Source organism: Haplochromis burtoni, unplaced genomic scaffold (assembly GCF_018398535.1).
Source record: "Haplochromis burtoni strain Fernald_Lab_line unplaced genomic scaffold, NCSU_Asbu1 Contig_389, whole genome shotgun sequence".
Taxonomy (NCBI): domain Eukaryota; kingdom Metazoa; phylum Chordata; class Actinopteri; order Cichliformes; family Cichlidae; genus Haplochromis; species Haplochromis burtoni.
The window spans coordinates 448874-460401 of NW_024582750.1; the positions used below are offsets into that span (position 1 = coordinate 448874).

The 11528-nt window shown below is 43.1% G+C and overlaps 1 protein-coding gene across 2 annotated transcripts in view; it reads right to left on the reverse strand.

The window, feature by feature from the left end:
* gpr179 (G protein-coupled receptor 179) overlaps positions 1–11450 on the reverse strand; it is a 37371-nt gene extending 25921 nt beyond the window's left edge. For both annotated transcript variants that reach the window (XM_005944042.2, XM_014340642.2), the window contains exons 1-2: positions 9766–11450; positions 8524–8632 (exon numbers count right to left, since the gene is read on the reverse strand). In XM_005944042.2, the coding sequence (XP_005944104.1) occupies positions 8524–8632; positions 9766–10682 (1026 nt within the window). In that variant the 5' untranslated portion in view covers positions 10683–11450. The remainder of the gene's footprint in view (positions 1–8523; positions 8633–9765) is intronic.
* Positions 11451–11528: the final 78 nt, after the last annotated feature.

Here is an 11528-nt window from a genome sequence, read left to right on the forward strand (position 1 = left end):
GGGGGCTATGTACCCAATCTCGGGTGGGGGTGATGATATCTCCCCCTGACCTGGCGTCCTGACTCCTCCTTGCCGTAGCATTTGTGTTGTACCTCGTCAATCTCTAGCTGTGAGAGCAGTCCCTTCTTTCGAATGTTGGAACACTGAGCTACTAGTTGTTTCGCCGTCATTGTGGATGTTGGGTATCGAAGAATCCATAGGTCCCTCATCCTATTCATGTAGCCCCTTCTGCCGGGGTTACTTGCGTAGTAGCATTCCAACAACGCCCTGTTTTTCTCTTGCCCACCGATGCCTTCTTGTTCCAGTAGCCCACTTTTCGTCAGGGTGCCCTGGTTCCTCAACACCTGACGCGGACCTTGTTGATCCGGGCGACGTCCGGGTATATATATATACTATAGCTATATACAACTATATATATATAATATATATATATATATATATATATATATATGATATATAGATATATAGATATATATATAGATATATATATAGATATATAGATATATATATAGATATATAGATATATTGATATATATAGATATATATATATATTGATATATATTGATATATATAATATATATATATATATTGATATATATATATATATATATATATGGATATATATATATATATATATATATATATGTATATATATATATATATATATATATTTATATATATATATATATGTATATATAAAAAAAATATACATAGAAAGCACCAGTTCCTCTTTGCTCATTGTTTCCGAGGATGTGGTCCCAGCTAGTGAAATTTGATTTAATTTTCACTCTGACAATGAATTGTGGCACAGATTTTATATAGTATTGCTGAGCCATAATATGTGTTTTATAAAGAGAAAATAGACAAGGCGGTGGCATTAACGTGCATCTAATAATCTTGGGACATAAACATGAAAGTAGATCATGTTTAGATGGGAAAACAAAAAGAGCTGGGAACCAAAAAACAAAGCTAGACTAGACTATGTGTCTCAGGTTAAAATCATGTTGACCTGTGAGGATATGAAACAGCAGCACATTAAAAACAGGGTCACATTACTCTCTCTCACTCTATTTCCCTCTGATGCTAGCTTCAATTTAGCTTCAGCTGGGACAGAGAAACAAATGCACACACTCACACAAACACAGACACACACACACACACACACACACACACGGATGCCGCGTGTTAATCTAAGTTAAAAGCTAAATGGATACATAATGCCTCAACTGAGAGCATTATCCTTTTCTAGAGAAATCCTGTTCAACAGCAAATAGTCACACACTCACACACTCACACACGCACACACTCACACACGTACTGTATATATAAACTCACAGCTCCCTTATCGGATGCTAATGGCACAGGTTGAACGTTAATGTGATGTGGATTATACACAGCACATCTCAAGCAGATATTTGTAATAAATCAGTAGATTCACTCTGTAACGTTTAAGCTGAAACTTACCAGCTACTTCTAAAGCTTTACAACCTCTTGGCTTCCCCAGAGCCCCAGGGTTTCATCAGTGTTTATAGTAATAGCCTGACATTTGACCTAACATAATATAAAGTATTACTGCATACAGTGGCTCTGATTAACTGCTGGACTGTCCAAAAAAGTCCTCTGCTGTTCTTAAAGTTTACATCACAAGTTTGCTTCAATAACTGTATTTGTTGTAGCAAAATTCAATGTTTGTGTGAATAGTTAGCATCATCTGTGTTTTAGTGTGGTACTTAATGGCTGATAAAAGGAGGGTTATTCTAGCATAAGAGCAAATCAAGTATAAATGACAAACGGTCAACTTTTGTTGTTTAACCTTTCAATCCTGTACTTAGGTCCTCTCTCCAGTAAAACCTTACATAAGTGCATATACACAGCCCAAGTCAAATTATACACAGTAAACAATCAGTTGTGTTTTAATGATAACTCTATGCACAAATCAATTTAAAAACATCATACTGGTATTGCAAATGTTTTATTTAAAGTCAAATTTTCACCTACAACTAATTCATGATAGCCTGTGTAGGGGAACCCCCCCCAAAAAAAGATGACAGAGAAGAAACGGGCTAGAATTTTAAAAAGGAATGACTGCACATTTTCAGGGAATCTCTCAAAGAGCAAAATGACACCGTTGTACTGGATCACACACATTAAAAGCACCACAGATAGTAACGAAGGAAAAAGGAGAGACAGAAAGATGAGGACAGCTGAGGACAGTCAACACAGAAAACCTCTGTCCACTGTAAGCCATGTTTGGAGGAGAGGGCTTCCCACTCCAACTGACCATTATTTATTATGAGGTTTGATATGGTGATAGATTACAAGCCAATAACAGAGCAGATATTGGACAACCAGGACAGAAGAAATGGATGACCCAGTACGAGCCAGGTAATGCAGGACGAGACAAAGGGTGCCATGTGGATTTGGGGATTTTTTTTAGAGTGCTCTGCTCTTGTGTTTCAGACCTCTGTGAGTGTAGTGCATAAAAGGGAAGTATGTCAGCGGGCTGGATTATTTCAATAATCCATCAGATCATCCTGCAGCCTGCCACCCTGAACAGCCATCTTTAAATAGATGGCTGAGATGAGAGGTAGAGGATGGGTCTGCAAAGACAGCCTGGCAGGGAAAAGAGAAACCAACGTTGGACGGGCGGGGTGCAGCAGGTAGAACAGTTTAAGAGGCCAAAATGAAGTAACGAGCACCACCACTCAGGGCTTAAACCTTTTGGAGATCACAAACATTTTAGAGTGTGCATGCAAGATGTAACTAAAAAGAATATAAACAGACATGTTTTCCATATTAGCTTTAGGTCGCGGCTCAGAGTGTGTTCTTTACAATAGAAACAGTAACTAGAAAAATAACCTCAGCAGAAAAACGTCAACATCTAAGAAGACAGCAGAGAAGCCCTATCTGCTGATGAAAAGCTACTCGGCAGATAAAAATGATCACTGCATCTAAGATCATAGTCTGCGCTCCAGTTTCAAAATGTTTCTATTCCATTGTAGTTGTCTGTTAGCCCATTATATGTTGTCTTTGGTCCCACTTAAAACTACATGGCAAAAACACCTAGAGCTTAAATTCAGTAATGAGAAGTGGGGCATTCTTTATCAGAACATCTTTGTTTCATTGTTTTGTTTATGTAAGATGTACCCCAACTCACCTTTAGATGTCTTTGTTATTGAACATGTACTGGAACAATCATCGATACTGGAATAAGAGCTGGGAGCTTAAGATCACAACATTATTATGTGGAACTGCAACACTAGATCCTACTGTATATGGGAGAAGATACACAATAGTGTGTATATGTCTTGAGATATCCCTCATTTCTATATATTTTGCAAGGAAAATTGGTACGATTTACATTAACATGCAAATGTTAATGGAAGGAAGGTGGTATGGCCGCCTTTATTCCATATTTGTACATTAGATGTCAAGGAGATGTAAGTAGAAGTGACTCAAACGCCAACCCTAAGTGAACGCCAGTGCATTTATTTACAATGACTCTTAAATACCAGTTCAGAAAGGTCAAAATGTAGGAACAGTACAGGCTCTTGAGGGTTTCCTCAAAATCCACACAGAATCCAATCCTCTGCCAAAGCCCACCTATCATGGTCCGTGGGAGCAGCTGTGGGGAGTTGTCATCAGGATGGTGCACTGGCTACTCTCTTGGGCGGAGCTGCCTGTCTCACACCTGAGCCTTATTTCACTGTTAACCACAAGGGACTGTTTAAACCAGCGCAACCGGCTACTCATGTTGTTTAGTCTCCGTACCATCCTGTTCTGGATTCAAGGCTCACTTCCTTTGTTGCCATTTCCCATTTCCCTGGCCCTGCGTACTACCGTGGGTCCAATTGCGGTGTTTTAGAACAGCCTCTCCCATAAGCTGTTCCCACTTCCTCCGGCTACTGCATTACCCCTGTGTCTGTTTCTGGGTCCCGCCTCCGTGCGAATTTCAGTTCATGACTCCACCTCACTTGACGGGAATCTATTTATTTTGCGGTTTGCAGATAGGAAAACTTCTCCAATGCCAACTTTATGGCCAGCAGCTCCCGGTCACTAACACTGATGACACAATGAGAGAAAAAGGCACATGGATGCATCTTACCCAAATCCTGCTGCGAGAGAACAACTCCAGAATCTGAGATGTCCACTTCCACAATGAACTGTTCACTCAGATTGGGTTGTTCAAGAACAACTGCTGTGGGTGAAGAGCTGCTTCAGCTTGTCGAATGTGGCTCGGGCTGCAGAACTCCACTGAAACATGTGCCTCGGAGAGGTGAGAGCAGTTAGCCTTGATCAGTCTACCACGGCCTTAACATTCACCAGGTCAGCCTTCATTTGCCCTCTCTCAACAGTGAAGCCCAAGAAAGACACAGTCAGCATGAGACACATTTTTCTCCCTTTACACAGACGCTTTGGATGACCAGACAGACATGTTTCTCATGCTCCTGCAGGGGCTTTGGGAAAATCAGTATATCATCAAGGTACACAAACACAAAATGATTAATGAAGTCCCTTAGGACATTATTAACCAGGACCTGAAACACAGCTGGAGCATTTGTCAAACCAGATACTCAAAGTGGCCAGGATGCATACTAAACACTATTTTCCACTTGTGTCTTTTTCTCATTCTCACCACATGAAAAGAGTTGGAAGACTACAGTTTTGTGATGATAGTGCCGCCTTGAAAGAGTCCAAATGCTGAGGTGAGGAGTGGTAAGGTTTTTTTTTCTGTAATCTTGTTCATGCTGTGGAAATCTATGCAGAGGCGAAGTGTGTCATCCTTTTTCTTGATGAAGAAAAACCCAGCACTAAGGGGAGATGACGATGGAAGGATAATACCAGCAGAAAGACTCTGTGGTACATTTCTCCATGGCTTCTTGTTGGGGTTTAGACAGACTATATAATAATAATAATGGATTGGATTTATATAGCGCTTTTCAAGGCACCCAAAGCACTTTACAATGCCACTATTCATTCACTCTCACATTCACACACTGGTGGAGGCAGCTACAGTTGTAGCCACAGCTGCCCTGGGGCAGACTGACAGAAGCGAGGCTGCCATATCGCGCCATCGGCCCCTCTGGCCAACACCAGTAGGCAAGTAGGGTAAAGTGTCTTGCCCAGGGACACAACAACCAGGACAGAGAGCCCAGGGATCGAACCGGCGACCTTCCGGTTACAGATACGATTCCCAACCCCCTGAGCCACGGGGCTGGTGGGCAAAGGTGCTCCGGGTAGGAGGTCTAAATTTTATCCCACTCTGTAATTAATAAAAGCTTTGAGTGACTAAATTTGGGAATTGATGGTGATTTTACCCAGAACCATGAGCCGGAGTAGGAAGGAGTTATCAGAAAGATGTCAGAATCTACACCGTGCCAGACACAGCCTTTCGGCCGCACCAGAGAAGTTGCTGCAAAGGCGCTTTTGTTACCGCAATACAGACAGACACCAGCCACAAAACATTTTCTTCACGTCTGTGGATACAGCTGGGCCTGACCAAGCTGAATCTGGCTGCTTCCTCTAGGTTGGATCGTTCTGTCAAGGAGACGTAAGTAGAAGAAGGATTCAAACGCAGGGCTCCAAGTGAACGTCAGCTCATTTCTTTACAGTGACTCTTAAACAACCGAAAGGTAGTGAACAGTAGTAACAGTCCAGTCTCCTCAAAGGTTTCCTCAAAGTCCTAACACTATCCAATCTTCTCCCAAATCCACACAAGAACCAGCTCACTACTTCACATCTTGAAAGGTAATCCTGGGCACAAAAACAGGAAGGTAAGAATCTATTTCACAGGCAGGCAACAGCAAGGCTAGGAGACATGCTGCACTGTTTCTCTAGCCATGACCCAGTGAAGACTGAGTCTCTGTTGCATCTTTATGAAGCAACCAAACAAGGTCATCAGGAGCAGGTGTGTGATTGAGGCACACACACACACACACACACACACACACGTTTTGACAAGAACACCATTGGCTGAAATACACACCCAGACCATGATAGAGCCTCCACTGTGTTTTACAGATGGCAGTAGACTCATGCTATTAGACCTTTTCTCAGCCCTGCGTCCTGAGATCCTGTGTCAGGTCTTTGTTGGATTTTTTCCTAGGACACGACTTTCAGACACGGTTTATCTGCTGTAGATAGTTGCCACTTTTTTTCCCTCCACTTGTTCAGTTTCCTCAAAGGACACACTGCACACCAAGACATGCCAGGTTTTCAGCTAATAATAACTCTTTAGGAAATTATTTTATGTCTGTTAGTTTTGCTTTCGCTCAGAAGGCGAGTCCCAAAATTAGACAAAACTCTCCAACAGCTGTCTGAAGTCAGAGCTTTTGACTCACAGAGATTACTTTTGTCACGGCTGCCGAGGCGAGCCGTGTGGTGTTGGAGGGAGAAAGGACCCAAAATGCAGGCAGTTGATGATAGTGCTAGTGATGTTTATTTACAAAGTGGCGTAGTGGCAAAACAGGCAATGAGGGATGACAAAACTAAAGAAAACTATCCATCCATCCATCTACATCCGCTTTATCCGAGGCCAGGTCGCGGGGGCAGCAGCCTAAGCAGAGAAGCCCAGACCTCCCTCTCCCCAGCCACCTCCTCCAGCTTATCCGGGGGTCTGCCCCGGGGCCTCCTCCCAGTGGTGGACTGATCCCCGGCTGCCAAGACTAAAGAAAACTAAACTGGGAAAACTAAATAACAAACCTGCGACGCAGAGAGCAAACAGGACACCATGAAATACAGATGAACCAGCAACAGGCAGGAGAACACACAGGGCTTAAATACACACAGCAGTAATCAGGGGATGAGGGACAGGAGGGCAACACACCTGGGAGAAATCAGAGCTGACGGGACAGGGGAAACGTAAACTGAACACACTCACATGAGACAGAGACCTTCAGAATAAAACAGGAAACTCAGACACAGAGAACCAGACAAGACACTGAACTAAACAGACAGATTCACAAACAGACAGTGTGACACCATAGACAGACAGAACACACTGGGACCAGGGCAGGCACAGAACAGAAACCTAACAAATGGCAAATCATAATAGAATACATACTCAGGATAAACAAAAGCATAAAGAAACACAAAACACTGAGTCGGCAGACTCAGGACCATGACAACTTTTACATATGCCAACCTCAGTCTTCTAAACTTTAGTCATGTTTAAAAGCATACAACACAGGAAATAAGAATAAATAAAATGTATTTTACTTATTTCTTTATTTTACAATACAACCTCAGAAAAATTGTTCTTATCAGTCTTTATAATTTTAAGTAACTGTTTGAGTTACTTGCAGTCGGGAAGTGAAATAAAAGCTCTGCTGTAACCAAATCACTGAACAAATGTGAGATGTGGGAGGTGATTCGGAGATCAACACCAGGCTATGTCAGGACATATCTTCCCCTCTTTCAATTTCTAAATTTTCCCTTTCAAACACCAAGCTGTTTGCCTCACATTAAAAAGAAATCTCTAAAAAGAAATCAAGCAGTGGATGCACACGTGATCTTGATATCTTTTTTTCAAAATTCAACCACATGAGGCAGTATAAAGGCTGAGAGGCTTCTTCTAATGTCCTGTTACTATTGTTGGTACTCTGGTGTAGTGCAGGTACTGTACAGTATGTACAATGTAGCATTACCTAGTTCCCCCTCTCTCAGTCCTTTCTTTCTCCTTACTTTGAATGATCTAGTAAATATTTCAGGCTTCATCCTCAAAAGAGAAAGGAGACAATTAGCACGCGAAAGGATGTTTAAACCAATGAATATACGTATAATTTCAAAACTCCAGAAAAAACCCAGTCTGATCCCATGTGACATTTAAAATTTATATTTTGTGTAAGACTATGATTAATGATGAAACACTGACTACCCTACTATGGCAGTAGAAGTGGCAGACACTTTTAGATTCATGAACAATAAACAACACTTGTTCTTGCCTTGTGGTCCAGATGTTAAGATCATACTGGAATAATATTGTTTACAATATGTAGTATAATAGGCAATGTGCTAAAATGTTCCTAATAAAAATACTCACGTGCTGACTTAGAGATGTTCGAGAAAGTTTAACATTGTCACCATATATATTTATTGGCTAGCATGCTAGCAGTTCCTTTTAAGTCATAATGTACTGTAGGTTTGCAGGTACCGTGGTTTTAAAAAGTATGTACAGCAATTACAGTTCTATCGAAAACAATTCAATCTATCCAATGTTCCTTATGTTCCCATATTAATGTCCTTGAAATTTAACCTTGACCAAAAAAATGAAAAAGGAATGACATCACCAAAGCCATGGAGTTTCATCCAGTTTTGCTCAGTTATCTGTCAGTTATGTATATTGAGATAGATGCTAATAGTGCCAGATGAAATCTCAGGGATCGTCACAACAAAGTCTTTAATACTGGTGCCATTTTTCATGGCAATTTGGTTGTGTGTACTAAAAGCAACAAAAACAAAAAATCTTGACTTTCTGTTGCTATCTCAAAGGTAGTTTCAGTCCCTGGTCTACACTGTGTTTACCTCCATGGTGGTGCGGTTGCACTGGTGAGTGTCAGCAAACCAGCCTTCCCCTGTTGCACACTGGTCCAAGTCAATGTCCTGAATGTTGACATCCACACGGATCACACCTCTAAAGCCGAACACACAGACAGTGGGGGCGTGGGTCACAGATGTGTGACAAAACAAAGAAACAACAGTGGCTCCACATGAGGTCAGACTTAGAATAAGTCTCTTCTTTTTCCGCATACATCTTCATATCCCAAAGACCTCACCGCGCCATATTATTACTTGTGGTTCCTAGACTTTCTAAAAGTAGAATTTAAGGCAGAGAAGATAACATGGCAAAGCTGTGGAACCAGCTCCCAGTTTCTCTCAGGAGACAGACACTTTGAATATTAGCCTTTAAAGTTACTTTTTTTTTTTTTAGTAAAGTTTACAGTTAGGGTTGGTTCAGGTAACCCTGAGCCATGCCTTAATTATGCTGCAATAGCCTACGGCTGCTGGGGGACTTCCCATGATGTACCACTCTTGCATTCCCCTCTTTTTTACTCCCCATGTGTTTATATCCCACTGTTCCAGGTCAATAACTTTTGACTTCTCTCTAGTCTGTGTTTTGTCCAGTTAAACTGAATTAAATTGCTACTGCACATTTTGCCTGATCATGCAAGACATTCTATTTAAAATGTTATATTTAATTAAACTCTTCAAACACATTCAAACACGAGTGTTATTGTAAATTCATTTCAGAGTGCTAGCTTCTGTCATTTTCAGCGGGTAAAATGGACTTGGAGTTTTGTTTAAACTACTCTGCTCACAGTGACCAATCGATACAACAGGTGTTTAAATGCAACAAGATCGTTAATGGTCTCATTAGGCATAACAAATTATGACTTAAATGTTTTTCTTTAATACCCTCACATTACTAAGAGTATTCAAAGGACTGAAAAAAGTGCTCCCAATGTGGATGCAAATTTCTCTGTTCATAATACAAAACGTATAATAGCATTTTATGACTGGAAGATGTCATTGGCACCACTGATTGACAGCTCATCACACAGATCAATGGATTCACATCATTACTAAGACGGTTACTAGGAAACTGAATGAACATTCCCAAACCAAACATTTTAAAGTGAACCAACCAAATTTCTATAATTACTGACATCATCAGAGGTGTCACCTCTATGTGTGTGGCTGTATTTATGTGACTGTTATTGCTTGCTTTGTGCGTGTTTGTTTGTTTGTATGTGTGCAGGCCCTAACCTGAATTCTGGTGTCAGGTCAGGCTTGAGACCAAAGAAGGAGGTGGAGAGTGTGAGCATCCAGCCAGGCACAAAGCGTTCATCCATACAGTCCAGAAAAGGAGCACTATCCCAGCGTACCCCACTGCGATTGGTCACATAGCTGTCACCCTGCCCCCACTTAGGTGTGTCCAAGGTATTGAGGTCATTGAGGAGCACTCGTTTGGACAGGGTTGTGATTGGCTGGCTGGACTCTGGGAATTTCAGTTTTCTGAACCAGCTGTCATCAGGGGCAGGAGCAGGTGGGTGAAGGCTCTCCCATGCCTTGGATAAGTCCTGGAGGATGATTGTCTGCACCTTAGCCATTGGGCTGCGAGTTGCATGGAGCACTAGCTGCGGCACCTGGGCAGTTGGGTCAGCATCAAACGTAAACAGGGCCCGCCGGATGAGCACATCAGCTTCTAGAAGGGCACGGACCAGGGCATGGTACCACTCCATATCCTCTTGCACCGTGCTCTCATGCAGGTCACTAGCTTGGAAGATCATGTTAAGAAAGTTGGCAGTGTTGGCTAGTGCATCCATAGCTGGCCTGAGGGGGGCGGTGAAGCTGAGGGGCAGGGGTCCCATCTGCCCACGGGTGCTATACGCCCGTGAACAACGGCCCACTACCAGAGTCGAGGGGTCTCCGGTGTACAGAAATGTCTCTGCCGGTGACCAGTCATCCTCTATTTCGGTGGGAGCTTCTGAAGTGGAAAACCCCGAAGGCTCTGCAGCAGTGGAGGAAGTGGAGGGGCTGGTGGAGTTTTCTGAAGTTCTTGTATTGTTTGTCAATGACTCAGTGCTGTTGGTCGTCTCCACTGTGACGCCTGATGGGAAATCTGAAGCCACCTGCGCTCTGAGGACGGATGGCAGCAGGAGGAGAAGCCAGACGGGATCCATCCTGGACGCACGCTGATGAAGAAAAAAAGGGGGTAACTGAAGGGGTCACTCAGCTAAAGCACGCTTTGCCCCTTTTGGATTTCCTTTGAAGTGATAACCCGTCACATGTTGTTTTGAACTTTTCATCTTCACATTTGGGAGGCACTGCAGCAGCAGGTATCCGGTAACAACGCTGCCACACGCGCTGCTGAGCTCTCACTCACACTCGGAGCGCACAGCTCCATCTGTGCGCCGCACGGAACCATGCACGCCTGAGCTCGTGTCAACACGAAGATGTAGTTGAACCTGCGAGTCCTCGGTGGTGGTGCAAGGATAAAACTGACGAGGGGAGCAATCCCCGCATTTCTGTTTCCCGTAAGGTGTCTCTAGCGTGCCGTCGCGCTCAGTCTTCGTTTCTCGTGCTTTACAATCACCAGTGCAAAGAAAACGCAGTGTGCGCAGCAAGAAGGAGGAGAGAGGAAAAACCTCAAACTTGGGGCTCCCTGCGTCAGATGGGAGGAGGAGGAGAGAAGGAGAGATGTTGTAGAGATGGAGGGGTTAAGAGAGAGAGAGCAGACTTCTCCCTTCTTCTTTTGCCTCCCGCTCTGCTATCTGTTGCTCCACAGAGCTTCCAGCCCGTCGGGTGGAAGCTCATGATGCTCGTCCCACTCCTCTCTACCGTCGTTCCCTCTCTCCTTGCCTCCCGCCTTCCGTCCTCCCCTTCCTTTCATTCAGCCCCGAACTCCCCCCTCCGTTTTGACAAACCCTCACCAGTGCTTAAAGGTGATGAGAGTGGTACATCTGTTGTGTGTGTGTGTGTGTGTGTGTGTGTGTGTGTGTGTGTGTGTGTGTGTGTGTGTGTGTGTG